Genomic DNA, 24,354 nt, shown 5'->3' on the forward strand with positions numbered 1-24,354 from the left:
AGAATTCTGGGCTCATGGAACGTCCAACCTCAACAATCCCTCCAAGAGACACAAATTAAAGCAATAAGGGGGCTACCATTTTATACCTTTTAGGTCATCAATATTTTAATACAATGTTAATATTCAACACTGAAAAGAATATGAAACCAGAACCCTCACATCGCTTTGACAGCAATGTAAGTCGCTGCTATCTTCCAAGAAAACAAGTCTTGGCAATTCTTATAAAAATTTGGAAAAGCATTCACACTCTGCGGGTGAATCTGACTTTCAGAAATACATTCTGAGGAAAGAAGGTGCTGGCCAAGGAGAAAGCCGTGTGTCTGAAGATGGGGTCTCTGGTGGAATCCCCCCACAAAGCCTGTCTGTGACCCCCTCGCTTACCACAACCCCCAGTCCCAGCCAGCCCTGCCTGCTTCCGCCACACCTCTCTGCCCTCTTGCTGTCTTGTCAACTCGGCTCCAGGCACTGGCTTCTGCGAGTCCCCAGAACAGGCTCCTGGGGCAGCCCCCTAACAGGGCCTTGGCCCCGCCCAGGAGGGACCTCACTCGTTCAGAGACGCCCCTCCAGGCCACCCTAGGATGGTCTGAGTTCCTGTTATTCTCCGTTATGTCTTTGCTAACCTCTCCACGGCCTTCATATACCTCGCTCAGTCGTGTCTGACTCTTTGCGACCCCATGGTTCTCCATGCAGAATACTGGAGTGGGGATCCTTTCCCTTCTCCAGGGGATCTTCCTAACCCAGGGATTGAACCCAGGTTTCCTGCATTGCAGGCAGATTCTTTACCAGCTGAGCCACCAGGGAAGCCCAAGAACACTGGAGTGGGTAGCCTATGCCTTCTCCAGGGGATCTTCCCGACCCAGGAATCGAACCGGGGTCTCCTGCATTGCTGGCAGATTTTTGACCAACTGAGCTATGAGGGCAGCCCTACAGCTTTCATCACACTGCACGTTTTATTTCATTCCGTTTATGTTTGTTGACGTCAGTCTCCCCGCCAGCAGGTAAAGCTCTTCGAGGGCAGGGATCACGGCTTTCTTAGTCCCCAGCAAGTTCCTAGTGTTGACCACAGAACCTGGTAGATAGCACATGCTCAGGAATCGCGTGGTGACTGACTGATTAAACAAAAAATGTACGCAAAACTAAAAGGGACCCAAAGAACGTGAGTGACGGTACACACAGGGTGCTGAGAAGGGAAGGAGGTGCTGCGGTCAAGATCGGTACCGCTGTCTCTTCCTTCTCTCATACCTCTCCTTTCCAGGTAACCCTGAGGTGTCCTCCAACGATTCAGAGTTTCACAGAACAAGCTTCCGTCAGCCTCAACTCTACGTCCCCAGAGAAAAGGATTTCTAGCTACCTGGACAGAAAGCTGGATAAGCCAAAGACAGTATTCCTCACCCAGAGTTCACTCTATATGTACCACTTCCAACTGAAAGGAAACAGGGGTCCTGGGAGAAACGGCTGACTCCAGGTGTGGGCAAGGGATGTCCCGGAAGGACCTGGGGTGTTCCGTGACGCCAAGAAGTGCTATCCAAGGACTTACTAGGGTCACCCAGCAGGACTCGGGAGCCAACACGAAAAGGCTCCCCTGGCCAAGACAGGGCAAGCTGAGTATCGAGGAGAATAATAACTGTAATAAATTGAAATGCACCAAATATGTCAACACTCATGAGTTCATAATCACATTTTTTTTAAAGAAGAATCACTCATTGCTCACTTCTAGAGGATGCTGGGAACACAATTCATTATTTTGAAAAGCGGTAAGCGAAGGGAAAGAGCCAAGGAGCTCCTGCCCCTCTTACATTGTGTCTCATAGTTACCAAACGGTGGGAGAGGGGAAGCTCTCATTACGGGAGCACCCTAGGTGAGAAAAGGAGAAATGAGAGACACAGAGTGTTGTCACCACATCACAATCCCCAGTGATTTGATGGGTACAGGGATGATCAACACAGCTGCTGACATCACAAGAAGAAAGATAAGCAGTGCACGCATGCTTGCTGCCACCTGTGAAGCATTCTTGCCCCCAGATTGAACCTGGATCTGTGTATCTACCGACTCAGGGGCGGGGGGAGGGGGACGGGGTGGGGAAACAGGGGAGCAGGTTACATGCCGCTGTGGGTTGCAATCAGTCAGGTTCAGATTCTAAGAAACTCCACACAGCAAACAATCCAGACCTTTTCTATGAATGCATCTTAAGGAGGAAAAAAATCAACAAATGGAGAGGGTCCCTATAGATTAAAAACGAATTGCAGCCGGTCAGTCAATTGCAATGTACAGATTAAATCAGAGAGAAAAGAAAATGGGAGACAATCAGTTAAATTTGAATCCCGACTGGATGTTTATTAGTATTATTGATAATTCTATTAAGTATGAAACAGTATTTGCACCATGTTTCTTACAAGAGTTCTTATTGAGAGACATAGTGAGATCTTTTCAATGAAATATGATGTCTGGTATTTGCTTCAAAAATATCTGCAGTAGAGGAGAGGTGGGCTGGGGTAGGGATGAAATAATTGGCCAGGAGTGGAATGTTTGAGATGGGTGGTGGGCGCATTCGTGGGTTCACTGCATTATTCTCTTTACTTTTACAAGTGTTTGAAATTTTCAGTGGCAAAAAAGTCTAAAACATTAATAAAAAATAAATGAAGCTGTTCCTTATTCTCACGACTGACATCTGGGGGGGGGAAATGTCAAGGAAACAATGGGACTCTTACCTTTTCATTAACTGGATGAAAATTCTTCTTGGTAATCGGTATACAAAGGTGTCGAGGACAATCTTTAGGTAATTCAAAGATACATATCCACTTTTGCAGGGGTCCCCTGCACTCAGGGCCTTTTCAACCTTTTCATAGCACTTGGAAAGCTGCGGTGAATTAAAATTAGAGTGCGGCATTCACAGAAATCAGTGGCGCAGAGCCATTCAACCACTTTATTTTCACCAAAACCTCTTCACATTTTCCTTTCCAAAACTGATCAAAAAGGTTACTATGGCATGTACTGAACTTCAAATGTTTAATTGATGAGCTTACTACAAGACAGTATCCCCAGCCACAGCTACTCAACTGACAAGGCAGACAAGTTTCTCGGGGAAAAACAGCACATATAATAGCTCTAACTCAAATTTCAGAGCTAAAAATACTTGGTGGATCTGCCAGTTTGATACATCTTTCTTAATATACTTGCAAGCCATCCTTACTGTGAGCCCATGCTAGGCTCCTCCTGATTAAGTCAGGTCAATCAAACAAAAAGCTGGTAGCATCTTATTAAAAATAGAAGTTGCTTTTACTGTAAGGGAAATCGTTAATATAAGAATTTCATAAACATTGTACACATTGGACATTTTTTTAATTATCCATTTTTTTTTTCATGGGGAATTACAAAGAATCAGGGTGAATGAGCTTTGCTTATGGGACTTCTAAAATGCAGTAAAGTAGGTTAACCACTGGTTTTTATATGACTCATAAAAATGCTGTGAAGATTGGTTTTATATCCAAAGGTTTTCCTGCTGTTTATTATTGAGTAATAACAATATTCTTCAATATTTCCAACCCTCTCCACTTTGTCTGAATTCACTTTCTTCTGTTAACTGTGATAAGAAGATAAACAAAAGAACCACCAACTTGGTGTAGAAGGTGATGTTTTTAAAAGCTATATTTCTCAATCCCTGGTCAGGGAATGAAGATTCCACATGCCATGTGGTGTGGCCAAACAAAAAAATTTTTTTTAAAAAAGATGCTGGAACATGGAAACATACATACAAGGGTCTCTATCCACTAAATGAAGAAGAAGCACATTCATTAAGACATCCTCAGGGTGCACAGGAATATCGGAAATCTAAGGGGGAAATCTTTAAAAGAATCTAGAGACTCCCAGGGCCTAAGCTCCTTAGAAAGCTGCATAAAATTAACCCAAAGTGTGGCTAAATGTACCCATCTCTTTCTCGGGGAGCGGGGGCTGCCTGGAGAAGACTTGTGGAGAGAAGCCAAAGCCAGACGTAGAGTCTGGTCTCGGTATATTTATTGGATTAATGAAATCCGATTTTGATATCTTAATGACATTTAGTTTCCAATATGGTTTTTTCCCAGGAAAGTGTCTTGACAAAATCAAGAGCACTTAGGGGAAAAAAGCCTAGGAGTGAAACAGAAGTCATGTCTTTGCCACACATGGAACTTTTTTTGGAATTTTCATCGTGACTGTTCATAATGAAACAAAAGAAAAAATGCAAGCAATTCAGCAAAGTATAAACAAGGCCATAAAGATACTCAGAAGTCTCACAACCCACAGGTTTTCGTATGGTATTCCAAAAACTCCAACATGATCACGTAAGAGTATATTACAGTTTTACAACAATGGGACCATACCACACTTTCAGTTTTAACAAATTTTTTTTTTTCATTTAACAACATGTCATGAAACTTCTCCCATAAGAACTAGTGTGTATCTGCACTACACTTTGAAACAACACAAGGCAACCATCACAGTATTGACAGACAAACAAAAGGTACGCTTATTTTGGTTTTTTACAAGTGTTTTTTATAAATGTTTTCCTGATCCCCAATTGAAATGAGATGCTTCATTACTCTCTCTCAGGACACTCGTCCTTTTTAGTCACACCACCCTAGGAAAATGATATTTGTAAATGTGTATTTGCTTAACATCTCTCTCCCTGATATATGGTCATGCAATCTCCATGAAAGCCAAGGTTGTGTCTGTTTTGTTCACTAATAATGACCTAAGATGAATCACAATTTGGCAGGTGGTAGGTACTGAACAGGAGCTTCCCAGGTGGCGCTAGCAGTAAAGAATCTGCCTGTCAATGCAGGGGATGGAAGAGACGCCGGTTTGACCCCTGGGTTGGGAAGATCCCCTGGAGGCAGGCATGGCAACCTACACTGGCATTCTTACCTGGAGAATCCCATGGACAGAGGAGCCTGGTGGGCTGCAATCCAATGGGTTGCAAAGAGTCAGACGTGACTAAAGAGACTTAGCAGGCGCACATGCACGCAGGCACTCAATAAATATTTGTTAAAAATGGATATAGTTTTACCAAAAATGTTCTGAAGACAGGTTGTAAAGTGTAAAAAGCTATTTGACACATCAGTAAAAAGAGAAATAAAATTAAATTATTGCTGAAATGCCATTTAAATATCATCAGACTTATAAAAATGTAAAAAAACTAATGACTTCAAGTATTGGTGAGTACATGGGACAACAGGAATTCTCATAAGCTCTCAATGTGAGTGTAAATTGGTATTCTGAATTGGATACTGCCAATGAAAGATGAGAATGTGTTCCCTACAACCTAGCAAGGAATGCCTGGGTATAACTCCCTCTGCATATACACACCAGAAACCTTTGCATATACACACCGGAAGACATGTAGGCAGCCACTTAACAGCGGCATCATTTGGACTAGCACAAAACCGGAAGCAACCCAAATGTCCACGCGCAGGACAGCGTATGATTTGTGTCTGTATAGCTAATGGTAAACCGCGCAACAATGAAAACGAAAATACGACTACATCCATAATACGAGTGGATCTCAAGCTAAGCACAAATGGGATGAAAATAAATGGTTTTGCAACTGTGCAAACACTCTACAGAAAAGAAACAAACAAACATCAAGCAGAAGACAACCCAATCTGTAAGAAAACACATTAGCAAAATGTATACATATATCACCAGCAAAGCTTTCATACGATAAAAAAGAGCTAAGTAAGAATACAAATTCATTACAAGAAAAGCTTGAAGATGATAAAACAATGAAAAAAAATAGAAAACAAAAATGTTACTAAGGAACTAATAACAAATTAGGAATAGCAAGAATAAAAGACAAGGCTGAAATTAAAATTAATGGTAAAGGGATGGCACCACCGGCCCTGGCGGTCCAGTGGTTAGGGCTCAGCACTTTCACTGCCAGGGCCCTGGGCTCAGCCCCTGGTTGGGGAACTAAGACCTCGCAAGCCAAAAAGAGCAGGAATGGCTTGACAGAATCTCAATGAAAGCAGAGGAAAAATAAAGATGATGGCATACTAAGAGAGGATGATTATCATCAAGCACAGACAAAGATGGCCCAATGTAAGGGTAAGTGGGGAGACCACTGAAGGAAAGAAAAGAACATGCAAGGAAGACAGGGTGGGGGAGGGAGGACGGAGGGAGGAGGCATCCGTGACATGACACGGGGAAATTCTTCCTGGAATGAAGAACTGAGTCTATATATCAAAAGAAGATACTGTGTTCCAGGAAACCAACAAAATGCTCCAGGCCAAGACAACTTAGTTTTGCTTTTTAATTTCAAGGATCAAGAAAAAATAATTTAGGTGTCGTGGTAGAAAAAAAAATTATCTACAAGAAAGAAAAAAAAAAAATCCATTGACCTCAGGGTTCTTCTCAAGAACACCCAGTGCCAGAAGACATTGTAGAAAAACAACATTTTGAGTAAAAGAAAGAATGGTGGAAGAATTATATCCAGCCAAGTTGTTGTTCTAATAAAAAAAAAAAAAAGGGAGATAGTATGAAAAAAAAACAGAGGGAATAAAACACCCATGAGCCTTTCTTCAGGGAATTACTTGACACTGAAACCCAGCCAAGCCAAGAATAAATCAAAATAAAGTACTCAGAGGGATGAGCAAGGGGAGCGCTGGTGTAGAGCAATACGTATTGAATTCATGTAAATATAAAATGAAGGTAAAACAACTGGGGAATTATGGTAATAGGACAGAATGTAAATATTATAAACTCTAAGAACAAAACACAAACAGCAAAAAATTGTGAGACGGGAGGGAGGGTGGAAGAAACACAGGAAGTGCCAGTCTCGAGGAGTTTCACAGCAGAGCCAGCCCTTACCGTCTGTAATTGAGACATCCTTCAAAACACCGTCATTCCTCCAACTCTTCATGGCTTTCTTAGCCTTTTTTCTTGTCTCAAAGTCCCTCTTGGGACCTAATATCTCTTGTGGTAGAGAAATAGCCAAAGTCCAGCAATATCTCTGGCTTCCCTTGAGGACAGTATCATGAAGAGGACCCGGGGTACAGAGCGGGCCCCAGACTCTGGCAGAGTAACCTGGGCAGGTGGTTAAAGCTCAAGCTTCAGTCTCCTCAGCTTGAAACCAGGAGATAGCGGTGCCTAGCTTCTAGAGTCGCCGTGAGGCTTGGAGACCTGAGGGGTGCTTTTAATGCCACCTGGCACAGAGGCAGCCCCGTCTTTTGTTGTTGCTGCTCAGTAGCTAAGTCGTGTCGACTCTTTGCGACCCCGTGGGCCACAGCGTGCCATTTCCCTGTCCATCACCATCTTTCGGAGCGTGCTCAAACTCATGTCCATAGCGTCAGTGATGCTACCCAACCATCTCACCCTCTGTCGCCCCTTCTCCTCCTGCCTTCGAGCTGTCCCAGCATCAGGGTCTTTTCCAAGGAGTCGGCTCTTCCCATCAGACAGCCCAAGTATCGGAGCGTCAGCTTCCACGTCAGCCCTTCCGAAGAACAGTCAGGGCTGATTTCCTTTTGGTCTCCTCGCCGTCCAGGGGACTCTAAGGGTCTTCTCCAGCATCACAGTTCGAAAGCATCCATTCTTCAGAGCTCAGCCTTCTTTATGGTCCACCTCTCACATCCGTACATGACCACTGGGAAAATCACAGCTTTGACTGGACGGACCTTTTGTTGGCAAAGTGATGTCTCCACTTTTTAAAATCCCGTCGAGCTTTGTCATAGCTTTCCTTTCAAGGAGCAAGCATCTTTTAATTTCATGGCTGCAGCCACTGTCCACAGTGATTTTGGAGCTCCCCAAAAGAAAATCTGTCACTGTTTCCACTTTTCCCCCTTCTTCTTGCCATCAAGTGATGGGACTGGATGCCATGATCTTAGTTTTTTGAATGCTGAGCTTTAAGCCAGCTTTTTCCCTCTCCTCTTTCACCCTCATCAAGAGGCTCTTTAGTCCCTCTTCATTTTCTGCCACTGGAGTGGATCACAGCCTTGTTGCAGCGAAGAGGCTTGCCTAACTCAATAAAGCTATGAGCCATGCCATGCAGGACCACTCAAGATGGATGGGTCACAGACGAGAGTTCTGACAAAACATGGTCCACTAGAGGAGGGAACGGCAAACCACTCCAGTATTCTGGAGAAAACCCCATGAGCGGTATGAAAAGGCAGCCCCATAGGAGGGCTAATTATGAGGTTGATGATGATTTTTTTTCACTTCTGGTAAACTCAAAGAAATTTAAATTAAATATGCCTTATTTGTAAAGAGGAGCATGATTCTCTTCTTATAAAATTATTTCTCTCTGTGTATCCACCCACCCACCCACTGATGCAGCCATCCTTCTATTAATATATAAAGACAGGCCTAGAATTATGTTCACCAAATGTTGCCTTTGATTATTTCTGGGTGGTGGATTTAATTTATTACTTTATACTTTATACTTTTCAGAATTGCTTACATCTTTTTGTAACGGTCATGTGTTTCAGAATGGCCTTGTTTTCATGAAAACAATAAATTCATTAACAACAACCAAGGAAAACAAGTTTTTACTAATCTACCAATGGAATATTCATGTGCCCCTTCCTCCAATGCCCTTAATCTATATTGGCTTTTGTTAATTTTTTCTCATTGACAATTTTCTGCTGAAAATATTATATTAATAATTTATAAAAAGTTCTACATATGTTAGGAATAGTTATTATTTATCTGTCAGTTATGTGCCACATGGTTTGCCAAGTTTATCGTTTGTTTATGCAAAGTTTTGCTGTACAAGTGCTTTTTCATTTGAAGACAAATTTATCAGTCTTTGTCTTTAATGATTTTGGGACTTTATTTCATGCTTAAAAGTCTAAATTTCAAGATTAAAAATTTCCACTCACATTTTTTATTTTTAAACTTAAATAGTTGGTGCATACAGAATTTATTATGGTGTGGAGGGTGGAAGGTTGCAAGCTCTTTTCCCCAGGTGGCTGTCTAGGGAATTATCTCAATAATAATTACTGAATATTCTCATCCCCTGTCCCCATCACACTCTACTGGAATGCTGCACATTGTATGCTAAATTCATATAACAAGATCAGTCCATTAACCAACTATTGTTTTAATTCAATTTGAATGTTCACTGCTGTACCACTGCCGTATTGTCTTAATTATTATACCTTTATAAAACATTATATAAGTGATGGCATAAGCCCTCTACTGTAACTTTTCAGAACAACAAAAAATATATATGTATATGTATGTACATATATAAATATACACACCCAGATGTAGGGAGACCATGTGTTAATGCTAAATCTTCCAGTCCAAGAACTAGAAAAGACCTCTTTATCTATGCAGGCTCTCCTTCATTTTACTCAACAAAGTTGTATCATATCTGTATATAGGTCTAAATATTCTTATTAGATTTAAAGCGTGAGTGGCACCAAGGAGGTGCTTGAGAATCAATCTCTCATTGTGGTCATTATTATCCATGTATTTTTGTTGGAGGAGGTCTCAGTGTTCTGGGAAATGGAGGTGGGTTCGAAACATAGTTTAGAACCAACGTCTAGGCTGGTGGTTTTCCAGAGCTGTTTACTTTCTCGGTTCACGGTTTAGATAACCCTGGCACTAGGAAAACAATCTTACCTCCAGGCAAAAGGCCGTCTCAATTTCATCCAAGGAGTAGCTTTTCCAGATATCATCAGATATAGCGGAACTGGGGGGTTCCTCTCTTTTGGAACTTTTGACTCGTTGATTCTCCCACGGGACCTCTATTAAAACGAAAGAACTTCAGTTTATGAAGACTGTCAAACATACATTCAAGTATTAAGTACTTCTTTTTCATCATCACCTGCATGATAAAGATTAAACTCAAATAAACCAAAACATAAACATTATAATGAGTGCTATTAGAATTATTAGACATTTTAGAAAAAAATAAATTTAATCAAATTGCTATCTCATCTAGGGTAAATCTAGACAGAGCAAATGTACACTAAGTAGACTAACAAAATCATAAAAGTAGTAGAAGAAAATCAAGATTAAGATTATGTAATACATAATCACTGTGTGAGAAGTCCTTTCCAGAGCGTGCATCAGAGCCAGAAATCATGTGAATAACGGAGAGTCCTGACAACATAAATATTTAATTTTGATTTGGTTAAAAAACACACAGGTGATAGTAAAAGAAAAATGACTGGGAAAAACTGTTGTTAATACACGTGAGAAATACAAGTGAATTTCCACAATATATGAGTAACTCTCATGAATCAGTAAGCTAAATATAAACCCCCAATCACACAACAGACTAAGGTTTAAACAGGTAATTGACATTTTAAAAAAGGACTTTTAAAAAGCCAAGCAAGGTATGAAAAACTGCTCAAACTCATTCGTAATTTAAAAGGTCTAATTAACACCAGCTAATTTTTTCCTACTTGTCAAATAGGCAGGGATTAAGGCAAATGACAAAGAAACCAGTTCTGGCTTGTATGCAGAAAACCTGGTACTTGAATATTCTCAAATTCCCTTCTAGAACCTTATACTAGAGGAAAAATAGGACAGAGGCATATGTGCAAGGATATGTTCTGTACTGTTTATAAGCAGGGGGCAAATGGAACAACTTAAATACCCACTAATAGAAGATTGGTTTTATAAATTATGGTTCACAGATGTTAAAAACAAAGGGCCTGTCTAAACCATGAATGCAAAAAATCTTGAAACTGTTTCATGATTGAAAGAAAAGACAATTTATCATACTTTCATTTTCACTTTAACAGTTATTTTGTGTATTTTTCTGTTTCATCTATCCATCCGTCTCTGCATCAGAAATAAAACCTGGGAGGATAATACACCAAAAGAATCCAGCGGCAGGATTATAGGGAAGTGGGATTTTGTGTTTTTGTGCTTTCTGGCCTTTTTGCGACAAGCATGTATTACTTTTATAATAAAAGAGAATAAAATAAATCTAAGATATAGCCGTTTTCTTTCTCAAAGTCGACTGCAGAGAATCACAAATGGTTTCCCAGATTTATTTCCTAAAATGTCTGCAAATAAGCTCCACTCAAATTAAGCACGCTTATAACTACTCAGCTGCAGTTAACAAACTGCTAGTCATCTGGAATTCCATTTTGTACCTCACACACACACAAAAAGAAAGAAATGGAAAAAAGAGACGAAAAGGAAAAGAAAAAAAAGGAAGTCTCCTCTAGTGGATCCCTGCGGCCACACGGTAAAATACAAAGCCAGTCCTTTAGAACGCAGTCTGGAGTTCTGTGGTTCCGGACGCCGAGTGCTTGAAACGTGCGCTCTCGGAACATGGAAGCCGCAAGGGCCTCACTCACTGAGGGGTGGGGAGCCAGGCCGGTCTCACTCCGGGGAGGGAGGTGGGTCTCCCCACCCCCCCACCCACACCCCCCCACACCCCCACACCCCCACACCCCCTCACACCCCCCCTGCTCTCCGATGCCTCTTCCTGTGCTCTCTCTGCCCTGGGGGCGCTGCTGCTACTCTAAGGGGGCTCACACAGCAGGAAGTTCATCCATTTGCAGCAACCCATTGGGGGTGACTTTTCTACACACAGGACAGTATACAGGAAGTGGGCTGAGCAGCTCTAGCTGCCACAAAAGGTGGCGGACAAATTCAGTTGCGCCACGCTCAGTGGCTCCTCTCTCATCGCGGTCGGACCAGCTTTCCCTCTTCTGTGCAGCTTAATAATTCCTGCCCCCTCCTGATTGTCCCAAAATTTCCTGTGAAGGATTCTGGCTGATTTGAAATGGAGTAGAGAAGAAACGCAAAACAACTTAAGTGGGCAGCTATGTATGTCGTAGGTGCAGCAAAAGGAACTCACACCCCAGTGTCCTTTCCTCGTGTGCTCAAATGCACGGTGTTTTTGATAAGCAAGGTGACGATGGCTTATTAAGAACAAAAGCAGAAAATCCAGAAATACGAAAAGTTAATAGAAAATAAATATTTTTCTATGTACAGAAGTGGGTCACTGTAAATGTATGAACTGGAGACGCCTTTCTTACAATACTTAATAAAATAAGCAAAAGGAAAAAGGGTAAAAATTAGCAAAGCAAAAAAATAAATAAATTTAAAATAGTTTTATAACTATAACTATAAATATATAAAATAAAAACTATAAATTTAACATAAAAATTTTAACTATGCATTTATACTGCCCCCTTCCGATTTTTCCCCCTAAAATTTACACTACGATAAACTGGAGCAAGAAGAAACTTAATATGGGCAGCCAGAAAGTTTTGCTTCCAGTCATGGTGGACTGGCTCATACTGAAGCAACCCTCCCAGCAGACAACAATGACAAACTTTGGCCAAAATATATACAAAAAACTCTCTGAAGGCATTGGAAAGCAAATGACATAAACTGGAGCCAACACTTGGAGAAATGGAAAAATAACTCATTGAGTTTCTTGTTTCCTTGGCCTTTTGCCTGAGGGCAGGCCTTGGCTGGAACATTATGCTAAGTGGCTAGAGTTTGGCTATAAATCCAGGATCTTTCTGGTTTTAGGAATCAAAAAAAGAAAATTCAGGACTATCACAGTGACTGGAAAGTAAGGAGGGAAAGCACAAAAATAAAGGAAAAAAGGATAGAAGAAGATCTCCAAAGCCTATGAATAAAACCTGCCAAAATCTCTGGCTAACACCAGAAACCACAGATGTGCAAAGCAGAAAACAAGATGCCCAGTGATGGCCAAAACAGCAGAACAAAGATTTCACACGTTAACCCCCTTAGGGAAGACAAAGTTTACTAAGGTAAACTGGCTACTAAAACAAAAACTTATGTTCTTCGGAGGAACATAATAGAATTCATAGTCCCTACAAGGCAAAATTTACTATATCTAGGATAATTTCCAAAATTACTAGACACAGACAAAAAAACAAACAAAAAACCATAAGACACTATGATCTACATTTTTTAAAAGGAAATCAGTAAAGACCAAATCATGAAATGACCTAGATGGTGAAATTAGCAGATAAAAAATTTAAAGTATTTAAAAATGTTAAAGTAACAGTGTTTGCGGAGAAGGCAATGGCAACCTACTCCAGTACTCTTGCCTGGAAAATCCCATGGATGGAGGAGCCTGGTAGGCTGCAGTCCATGGAGTCACAAAGAGTCGGACACGACTGAGCGACTTCACTTTCACTTTCCACTTTCATGCATTGGAGAACGAAATGGCAACCCACTCCAGTATTCTTGCCTGGAGAATCCCAGGGATGGCGGAGCCTGGTGGCTGCCGTCTATGGGGTCACACAGAGTCGGACACGACTGAAGTGACTTAGCAGCAGCAGCAACAGTGTTTGAGAATATGAAGGACAATATACTACTAATGAACAGACAGGAAATCTCAGCAGAACAATAGAAGCTGAGAAATGTACCCTGAGTTTTGGAGGAGTCTTTTTCTTTTTTTTTGACCTAGCTGCACAGCTCGCCTGTGTCTATCGTGCGTGTAAAGTACAACGTCTGACAGCAATATAACAAAGGATAGGAGAGAAGAATTCAGAAACCCCTGCTTAAAGTTCTTGTAACTCATGTGAGTTGTTTTTTGTTGTTATTTAGCCACTAAGTCATGTCCGACAGTTTTGCAGTCCGATGGACTGTAGACGGCCAGGCTTCTCTGTCCATGGGATCTCTTAGATAAGAATACTGGAATGGGTTGCCATTTCCTCCTCCAGGGTATCTTCCCCACCCAAGGATCGAACCTGTGTCTCCTGTGTTGCCCCCTGAGCCGCCAGGGAAGCCCTTCATGTGAATTAGTATAATATTATTTGGGATTAGCTGAAGATGTATTAATATAATGGAATAATATGCTCAATCAATCCAAATTTCTTTTGACACAAACTCTACAGGAAAAAAGTTAGGGGAAGGGGCTGGTGGATAGAGAAAGGAGAGGAATATAATTCAAAAAATCAAGGATCCCACCTTGGAAGAAAACATAATTCAAGTACAGAATCACTTACAGAACATTTTAATAAGAACACAAATTCATTAAAACAAGAGTTCAATAACAAGATAATAAAACAGAGAGGAAAACAATGTACCAGGCCAAAGGAAACAATATTATCAAATAAATAAAGTAGACATAGCAACAAGTAGCAAGGTCTTTAGTGAAAATCAAATTATAGAGGTAGCTAAAAGACCTAAGATGATCCTTATGTATACAGAGGAAGAAAAGAGAATAAAGCACTTCAAGAGAATTTATTCAATAGAGAAGAGGAAAATCATTCAACATAAGGATAGTTTGTATCATCGAAATGAATCTGAAAAGTGGAACAGAAACTTCTTATTCAAAGATGTATAATATTACTAGGATCAGAAAGCTGTCTCTCCTTTCCATACTGAGGTATGAACAGATGCCAGGAATAATGCTGATAGTGGTTATTCCTGGGTGGTAGGAATGGTTTGGTTGTTTATTTCAACTTGTTACTCATCCACGTCAGTGCCTGCCTCCCCCCAGTACAGGAGTGTGTTCAGCCTGGTGGCTGGCACTGAACAAGCTCTGTAGGTGAGGTCACCTACTGGTGATGAACACTCTCTATAACCAGGCTAGATCCCACCTCCTATCCAACTTGAGCTAAGTGTGCACAGCCCCGAGCTTCTGCCAAACATGTCACCCCCAAGGGACCTTAGCCCAGCGTGCTCACTCCCGTGGTGTTCATCACACGCATCCTGTGAACCCCGGTCCTGCAAAAGTGCCCCCTTAATCAGACACCCTTCTTCCTCCCATGAACGCCATGACACTTTGTTTTTCTCTTATAGGCATTTAAAGAGTTTGTTTTGAAACTGAATGATTCCCTGGTAGCTAGCTGGTAAAGAATCCGCCTTCAATGCAGGAGAAACCAGTTTGATTCTTGGGTCAGGAAGATCTGCTGGAGAAGGGACAGGCTACCCACTCCAGTATTCTTGGGCTTCCCTGGTGGCTCAGCTGGTAAAGAATCCACCTGCAATACGGGAGACCTGGGTTCTATCCCTGAGTTGGGAAGATCCACTGGAGAAGGGAAAGGCTGCCCACTCCAGGATTCTGGGCTGGAGAATCCATGGACCGTATAGTACATGGGGTCACAAAGAGCCAGACACTGCAAAGAGTCGGAGCTTAACAGTTCAAATCTTGACTCTACCACAAACTAGCTATGTCACTTTGCGAAATTCATTTAACACCCTTGAGTCCAAGTTTTCTCCTCTTAAGATATGGGATAATACCCACCTCACAAAGCTGTTGAGAAAAATAAAACTGAAAGTTAAGGTTTATAAAGTAACTACACAGAGCACAATAAATATATGCTTTTTTAAGATTATTTTGTGTGACATGCTTTATCTTATCCATCTTATTAAACTATTAACAGGACTAGTCCTATTAATATATATATATATATATGTACATATACCTACAAACACACACACACACACACACACCTGCACGCACACATGCACACATAACTTCTTAAAGTCAAGAGTATTTTACTTGGCTTTGTACTCAGTGAAGGGCCTATTAGTACAGTGACTTGCAGGTGAGCTAACACAATGTGAAGGATGAAAGGGTCCTTGGCAGGTCATATTGTCTAGTAATTCCCCAAACTAGTAAGGCTTTGAAAAGTAAGAGTCCTGGGGTCTGCTATACGCTATCTCGGTTAGTGAAACTGGGCTGAAATCTGAGAATTTATTGTTTTTTTTTCAAGCTTGCTAGTCAGGCAGATCAGGGAACCAGAGAAGGTAGTCCACATGCATATTTGCTGCAATCACTTGTGTTGATCCCAGACAGTGACAACCCATCTTGAATGAGCCGGTCCCATGTGGCAAACCCCTGAGGCAAGAAAACTGCTTGCCTCAAACAACCTAGAGCGTGGAAGGGAGCACCTCCTGCTGTATGCTTCATATGTCTACCCTGGAGGAGCTGGACCCCTGCTCTCTGCAGAACTGTGCAATCCCAGGCATTACGTTCCAGAAGCTGAGATTTCCACCAGCACGAGGAAAGCTTTTCCTTCTCAAGGCTGTATGCCTACATGAGCCTGGCTTTAAGTGTCCAGTATAACCACACCAGCTACTCAACCATTTCCCCTCTTGTATCAAGATTTGTCCCATCATTAAAACAGTAGTTACATGTTCACTGTCAGTAATTTCTGAAAATACAGAGGTAGCAGAAAGAATCAAATACCCAGAGACGTACCACTTAAAAGAGAATCCATAGTTTAGCGTTCCTTTCTAATCATTTGCTGAGATCCCACATGCATTTTTCCAAGTTATAATTAACTTCGTGAAGATCATTGCTTGTGGCTGCACAGTTTACCATGTGGATAAGCTGTGACTCATTTAACCCTTTCCCTGTTGTCAGACATTTATGTCATCTTACAAATAAGGATACCATGACTGTCTTGGTGGATAATGCATTTTCCATATTTTAAAGCACTTCCTCAGGACAGAGTCACAGATGAGGAATTACCATGCCAAAGGATATTGAAATCTTTAGCTGTGTGCTGTAAAAATACTGACCTTGACTTCCCATATTATATTTAAGGTTCAAGTCATTATTTGAACTGAGGTTCTTCAAGAAAACCTTATAATCCACTGCAGCGTCTTTATCAATATTGTAGTGTTGTGCAAACCTAAAATAGAAACATTTATTAGTATTCAGAAATTATGATACAGAGCATCTAAATGAAGCAGGTTTTTTACTGAGGTACCTTTACGCTGGGGCTGGCATTAATTTTAATGCATTTCTCCAGCTAGAGCTAGAAAATAGAAGTAAACCCTAGGAAATGTTACTCTAAGATTTTTAAAATGCGAATACTCCTGAAACTAACATAATCAACTATGCCTCAATTAAAAAATAAATTAAATAAATAAAATGCAGCTGTTTGGCAGGGGGGGAAATCACATCACTCTGCCTCCAGAGGGCTGTGTATTGGTGTGACTGGACAGAAATGTCTTAGGACCCATGAGAGGAATGCCCTTGCCTGCACCCCTAGGGTCCTCTCCCCTCTCTGGTGGGAGTGGGTGAGGGGCACCTCTGCACTCAGACAGCAAAAGCAGGTCCCATTTCCTTTAATAATTGGTGGGGGATGGATCTGGGCCATGAGTCAGCATACGATTTCTATAACCAGACAAATCTAGAGCTGGGGGAGGAGAGAACACAGCCCACCTTCTTGACCAAGTACATCATTTCACAGAGAGAAGCCGTGCCCAGGATGGCATATCATTTTAAAGCAGTTAAAGGTGGGAGGGGGGAGCTTTTCTTAGAGCATTCTAGGACTTGCATGTATAGAAAGAGAAATTTTTAAAACACTTAAGCAATGTCTCTTCCTGAAATATACAGAGACACTCTTTTTTTAAAGTCAAGATAAATGGAATGTTTGGATTCTTCTTTTTTCTTTCTAAAACGAAATTTCTATTATTCAAATCTGCCACTTGATAAATGGTTTTCTAGATAATTTCTGCATTATTACATTTATAAAAAAAAATTGACAGTTTTTAAATGTTTGGTTATATTGTTTCCATATGCGTTGGTTTCTATTATTATCTAATTTCATGCTGCTTTCTAAAAATTTAGTAATTATCACTTAAAGTATTTGTTATTTTTCTGTTTTCCAAATTTAACAAAGAGTAATGTCGTATATTCATTTCAATAAATACCTTTTTTTTTCCACTTTGGTGAATCCTGCCTATTGTCCTAGTAAGAAAAATTATCTTGAGATATGATAGCTGCCAGATGTTAACACTGAGACTCCCTAAATAGCTCCATCTTTCATCTGTAGACTCTGCCTGGCAAACACAAACTGTAAGCACAAGAACCCAGAAGGTGGCCCCTGATGGGCTCCTTTCTGAGCTGCTGTCCTGCAGAAAGTCTCTGCTGTTCTGTCGCTCCAGGAAAATGTCAGCATCCTGATAAAAAAAAAAACCCGTTACCGGCTCTCCCGCTTCCTGTGAAAACTCAGCATTCCTTCCAACTGGTACTGGCTCAAGAGGATCCTGACCTTTCCTAAAGTTCAGCCCACCGGCGTTTGTAATATCCCCTACACGGTAGCTGAGAACAGGCAGACACAATCCCGTGGTAATATTTCCTACAGATACGATTCAAAAATGAAGCCTCGGTACTTCCCAAGGATGCAGTATCTCAAAAGCTTTTTTTTTTTTAAACAAGAATCAAGGCATTCCCAATCCCAAGTCAGACCCATTCCCAAGACGCAGCAATAAAGGCCATTTTCCCAGGGACCTGATCTGCAGGCAGTAGAACCCACGTGTGTGTAGACGCCCAGGGCAAGATAGCCAGGTGGGAAGGCTGCCTTCAGGGACAAAGGAAATGATGCCGATGGATCCATAAATCTCTTCAGCATCACCACCTACAACTGCGCCTTGGGCTGCATTCATCTGCCCAGGCAGCAGGCTGACCAACTGAGTTTGTTTGTTTGTTTGTTTTTCAAGGTCACAAAAATGATTTTAGCCAGATTCAAATATCTTGTCCTGCAGGGCAGTGCACAGGCCAGTAGAGGGGTGTGAGATGGGAAAGGGAGAGGAGACCCCGCGGGCCTCAGGACAGTCGGGCCGAGCACGGAACTCGGCAATGGTCGTCCCCCCGGTTCTTGTCTCCATAGGCTGGATGGTATTCCGCAGCCTGAAGAGAACTATTCCTCAGAGAGTAGAGGGCACCCGTGGTTGTCTTTATGATTATGAGATTACCGCTGTGAAACGAGCACCTACTACGTGCCAGGCACATGGCAGGCACACTTTGCACGTTCCTCGAAGTCCTCCAGCCTGGAGAGGCAGGCTCCTGAGTCCCCATCTCTTTAAGAGAAAGCTGAATCTCAGAGAGGCCCAGGAGGCTAGGGAGGGCAGACACAGACCTTATCCCAAACACGCCTGGCTTCAAAGCCCAGACCATTCCTCCTTCCCTGAGCCACCCCCACCCTGCCCCACGCTGAAGGCTGATATTAAAGAGAAAGCTGTCAGATAAAAGAAAGGATTCAAAACTGCATTGTGTTTCCTGCTGAAACACTGAAAAGGCAAAGTTAATACTGAAGCAGCTTCTCAAGGAGAGAGTATATTCTCCAGCTTCAATAAGGAAAGCATTAGAGCAATTGAAGAAATGGTCTGCTTTTGATCTTCCCCGTTGCAGTTCTGAAGGAAAGCAATTCTATTATGTTAAGTTCCTCCAGCGTTATCACACAAACAGTATTGTTTTTGAGGCTTAAAAAAAAAGTCTCAAATAAAAATTTGTGGAGTTCTTTATTATTCAATACTTGTGAGATGGGAAAACAGACAGTAACATTTTTTATAGATTTACTAGGTTGGAGACTGCAGTGCCAAACACAAGGTTTATTGTCAAATAAAACACTGTTTTGTATTTTGATTGCCTGTTTTAGAAGAGTGTTGCTTCTGTTCTATAATTGCGTGCACAAAATTATTTAATTTGTTTTGTTTGGATCTTATTCTGGACATTTTCCCAGTCGGAAAAATGTAAAAATTAAAACATCTATTATGTCTTTTATATTCTGAGGTGGGTTATAAAGAGAAAAAGAAGAAGAAAATATTCAAAAGACTCAGAGATATCCATATTTTCAGTCTCCATGCTTTCTAGGCCCTGCCGTGGTCCATGAGGCTGTTGTCACATGCCCTCCAGACTTCCTTGCTCTGGGAGCAAATTCCTCTCCTAACAGAGGCAACGTTGTCTTTATTTAATAAAACAACATAAGCAACTGCAACGGCCCATTTTGCTAGCGATTTATAAGTGCAGTGTGATGTGACACTCTTAGGCTCAGGGGAAACAATCAGGCGTGGTACTTTTGTCAATGGCCTGGAGGGTGCTGAGAAAAGTGGGACGAGGCAGGAAGACGGCCGAGGACCTCTTGGCTGAGGTTACACATGGGCGCCCCTTCCAGTGGCTTCCATTCAGCAGTCAGGTAGCCACAGAATCCGAGCATTTGGCTTCTTCTAAATGATCTGGAGTTTATTGGAGGCTCAAAAAATGTGCCACTTCCACACACTGCCCTGGAGTCAGGAGCAGGTGGCCGCGGCTTTCAAATGCCACGGGGCAGCTCCTGTACCCCCTGCTCTGCCGTGCCCGCCCCAACCTCGGCAACCACAGTCCTCAAAGGCAAAGTCAGTTTCTGTTACTACATCAGGATAGAGGCCCAAGAGGGAGCACAGCGACCAAAGAATAAACGGTGAGATTTTCACTCTTCTCCTAACCCCGGGCCAGGAGCAGGAGTCATCTGTGAACTGGAATCCCGGGCAGCGGAGGGCGTGGTGCCAGGCAGGCAGAGGGAGACCCTGGTGATGGATGGCTCAAATAATCGAGATGTGTTCAGAGCTGCAGGCCAGCTGACTCTCACCCCAGGGGGGCTGGAGGAATTGGAACCATTAGCTCTCACTTTTGAGAATTCGCGGAGAGCTTCAGGAACACAGGAGGAACGTCGACTGAGTATCTCTTTTAAAAATGGTCAAGATAGGGACTTCCCCGGTGATACGGTGGCTAAGATGCTGCACTTCCCAATGCAGGGGGCCTGGGTTTGGTCCCTGGTCAGGGAATTAGATCCCACATGCTGCAACTAAGAGTTCACATGCTGAAGCTAAGACCTGGCACAGTCACATAAATAAATAACATAAATATTTTAAAAAATCCAGTGTTAGGACTATTTAAAAAAAAACAACAGTCAAGACGGAGAAGGCGGGAGGGAGGACACTGCCTGGATCCAATAAACCCAACAGGTCCCATTTTGAAACTGGTTGATGCGTTGACTGAGCAGTGTCTCAGGTACCTCTGCTTACTTACTTTTTGTATTCCTCATCTTTCATCTTCAAACAGAAGGTCTCCAGAACCCTCCTCAGCTCATGTGGCTGGACCAGACCAGTCGTGTTAACATCAATGAGCATAAGGGCTTTGATGACGGTTTTCATGTTTTTGAAAATCTGCGTATAAAAAGCAATTTAGGAAAAGTCAAAAGATCCAGTGTTAAAAATCAGGATGGTAATAAAACATCGGGAGGATGAACTTGTCTAAATACTTCTTGTAAAATAAAATGTTTCCAAAGACGCACACTCGTAGATATTGCAAAATGACATATCTATGGGAAAAAAGGACACTTTCCATTTCTTGAATGTTTTCAAAGCAATTTTCTCTATAAATGGTCTTAGTAAGTTGAGAAAAAACTCTTTCTGATGTAAAGTGATAGGTCTTATACACAATTCATTCCCCTGTAGAGCCATATGAAAAGTCTTTTTTGTTACTTGATACTTTAAAACTGTAGTTCTGGCATAGCTGGACGTGGACAATTTTTATTTTTCATAGCCATATGCAAACTATTTTTACTAGGAGCTAGAAAAGTATGAGTATATATTTCAACCCCTCTGAATTCTTAAAAGACGTTACAGGAAAAGTTTTACAGCAATCTTTCCCAAATCTTTCCCAAATTCAGCAAATGCATATTTATTGGGCACGCGGACCTAAAAAGCATTTGGTAAGGCCCCATGGAGACACAGGGCTGTGTGCTGGCCCTAAGCCACTTCTGTGTCGAGGAGAGAAACAGCCGTCACGGCTCAGCGTGCCAAGCCCAGAACCACGTGAGTGAGTCCTACAGAGCCCCACGAAGAAAGCACCATTTCCCCACTTTTAGTTAAAACTGAGGTTGAGGAGGCTGCATGAGTTACCCATCGTCACCCGGTTAGACGACAGTGATGCTGGGGGTCCATCCGCAAGCATCCATGGTCCATGGATCAAGTCCATCCCTAAACCTCACCTCCCACAGAGACAAGAAGACATGTAGATAAACATTGACCAAGATAGGAACCATAGGAACAAGAGCCCAACACCAGAGACAGACAAAGGAGGAGCTGTGGGTCTTCACAGAAGAGGACAAACACCTCCAGTGGAGCCCCCTGGAAGGCTTCCTGCAGGAGGCGGCATCTGAGCTGGGAGTAGAGGGCACTGAGAACAGCAGGTGTGGAGGCAGGGTTGTGGAGGAAGGGTGATGAACGTCCGGTCCAGCTGGATCCTGGGAGGCTTGATTCCACATCCTGCTCCAGATCAGACCAAGTCCAGCCCGGATGCAGAGGGGAGTCAGTGCACCGCAAAGGAGGGGTTTAGGGGAGGCTGCAAGATGGACAGGGTTGTTCCCGATTTCCTCGCCATCTTTGCTGACTGCTGCCTTTACTGCCTTTGACCTGAAGGAGCCTCCTGGCAGCCCCACCCCCACCCCAGGGAGAATGTCTTGGGGATCTCACCAGAGGAAGCATTGGGCTGGAGGGGGGATGGCCTCGTCTCCAGCTCCTCCTGGCTGGGTCAGCTTGCCCCCTCCCTGGCCCCGACCAGAGGATGTCAGCCCTGCATACCCGCCCTGCCTCAGCACCGTCCCTGCCGTCCACACGGACAACGTCTGACTCAGCTCCACCTCCTCCTCCCATTGGGAGGTCACCTCCCTGCTCACACTCACCCCTTGTCACCAATAACTGCCGCTCTCCAAAACCAAGCCTCATGTCCAAGGACCCCCTAACTTTCAGCTCCCTTCCCTGAGGGCCGACTCCCAACAACCTTCTTCCCTCCATGACCCCACCACGCTCCATCTTTATACACCTGCTCACCCCCTCCTCCGCCACGCTCTATCTTTATACCCCCCACCATGGTTCATCTTCGGGCTTCCCTGGTGGCTCAGCTGGTAAAGAATCTGCCTGCAATGCGGGAGACCTGGGTTTGATCCCTGGGTTGGGAAGATCCCCTGGAGAAGGGAAAGGCTCCCCACTCCAGTATTCTGGCCTGGAGAATTCTATGAACTGTATAGTCCATGGGGTCACGGAGTTGGACACGACTGAGCAACTTTCACGGTCCATCTTTATACTCCCCGCTACACTCCATCTTTAGAACGACCCACTGCCTCTGTGCTCCACCCACTCCCTCCGCCTGCCTCCTCCTGTCTGGGTGAGACCTTAACCCTGGTCAAATCCGACTCACAGCCTCTTCCAAGTGCCTGATGGAGGACAGGCCATGGAGCCTTACCTCGGTCCCCTCACTTGAGACAACAACCCCACCAGCAGTGGGAGAGTGGGAATCCTTGTCTCCGCTTCCCACCGTCTCTGCTCTTCACCTCCCTTCCCATTCCATCCTCCTTCCTCTATCATGGATAACCTTCCTCCTTACTTACAGGGAAAACAGAAGCCATGGGAAGGCAATGCCCTGTGCTCCTGCACCCAGGGGCCAGGTCTCTGCAGCCAGGGACCGGGACCCGTCGTCATCCTCCGCAGCCAGGGACTGGGACCCGTCCTCCACACCCAGGGACCGGTCCCATCCTGCTCTGGACACTGACCCCGCTGCCCTCATGCACGCAATGATGCCCACTATCTGAACCAGCTTAGAAGGGGGACCTCCCTCCTCACCTGGCCTCTGCCTCTAGCCGCTTCTTCCCTTGTGCAGACATCCCCTTGAAAGAGCTGTCTGCGCTTTCTGTCTCCAGTGTCTCCCCTACATCCGATTGGCTCTGTCCCCACCACCGCACAGAGACTGTGACCTTGACAGGGTGGTGACCTTGCCAGGTCCAGGGGCTCCTGGGGCCCATCTTGCTGCCCACGCATCAGCCCTCCACCCAGCTCAGCTCCCCGTCCTCTGGACACACGTTTCTACCCCGGCTTCCGCACTCCGTCCCGGGTTCTCCTTGGCTTTTTGCCTTGGGCTTGGTCTGGTCCCTGCTGGTCCCTCTGAAGTGTGGGTACCCACGGACTCAGGCCCTGTGTCTCCTGGCTTGTCTAACCACACTCCCTCCCGGGTGGCCCTGTCCTGTGGCCTTCATAACCAGCCGATGGCTCCAGCCATATGTCTCCAGCCCTGGCCTTGCTTCTCAGCCTTAGTCAGGACGTCCACCTTGAGAGTCCAGCAGACATCAGCTCTGCCTCTCCCACCAGATTCTCTTCTGACACCCGTGTTCAGTCCCAAGAGCCCAGCAGCCCTCCCGTGACGACTTTTCCGGGATCCAGCCTGTGTCTCTGCCTCACACGCTTGGGCTGGGCTGGGCTGGGCTGGTGGGACCACCTCCCACCTGGGGTCCCAGTGTCCACGCCCGACCCACAGCTGAGGCTCCAGCAGCAGCGGGGGTCCTGTGTATCTAGGGCTGAGCACACACTCCTTTGCCCACAGCCTGCCTGCCGCTCCGACCCCTCCAGGTCAAAGGCCAGGGCCCCACAGACTGGCTCCTGGCAGCTCTCCTGCCTCGTCCCGGGCCCTGTCGCTCCTCAGGAGTGCCGGCCAAGCGCCTCTGGCCTCAGGAACATTTGCTCTTCCTTCTGCCTGGAGCTTTCCTCCCCAGACGCCCACTGGCTCCTCCCTCGCTTCTCCTGGGGCTTGGTCCAAGTGTCATCTTATCCAAAAGGCTTCCCCTGACCCCACGCCTGGCTCTTCTTGGTACTCCTCAC

General features: G+C 43.9%; 1 protein-coding gene across 31 annotated transcripts in view; it reads right to left on the reverse strand.

The window, feature by feature from the left end:
• EFCAB6 (EF-hand calcium binding domain 6) overlaps positions 1 to 24,354 on the reverse strand; it is a 241,057-nt gene that overhangs the window by 147,024 nt on the left and 69,679 nt on the right. For 23 of the 31 annotated variants that reach the window (XR_014081614.1, XR_014081615.1, XR_014081611.1 and 20 more), the window contains 4 exons: positions 20,732 to 20,868; positions 16,456 to 16,568; positions 9,595 to 9,719; positions 2,709 to 2,857 (listed from right to left, as the gene is read on the reverse strand). Coding sequence is in view for 24 of the 31 variants with exons in the window: in XM_081587864.1 (XP_081443990.1) it covers positions 2,709 to 2,857; positions 9,595 to 9,719; positions 16,456 to 16,568; positions 20,732 to 20,868 (524 nt within the window). In the remaining 7 variants the exon portion in view is untranslated. Of the gene's footprint in view, positions 1 to 2,708; positions 2,858 to 9,594; positions 9,720 to 16,455; positions 16,569 to 17,595; positions 17,845 to 20,731; positions 20,869 to 24,354 lie in introns of those variants that run through there. The other 8 variants (XM_081587880.1, XM_081587877.1, XM_081587882.1 and 5 more) reach the window with 2 other exon arrangements.

This window comes from Giraffa tippelskirchi, chromosome 4 (genome assembly GCF_054371585.1).
Source record: "Giraffa tippelskirchi isolate mGirTip1 chromosome 4, T2T-mGirTip1v1.2.pri, whole genome shotgun sequence".
Lineage (NCBI taxonomy): Eukaryota > Metazoa > Chordata > Mammalia > Artiodactyla > Giraffidae > Giraffa > Giraffa tippelskirchi.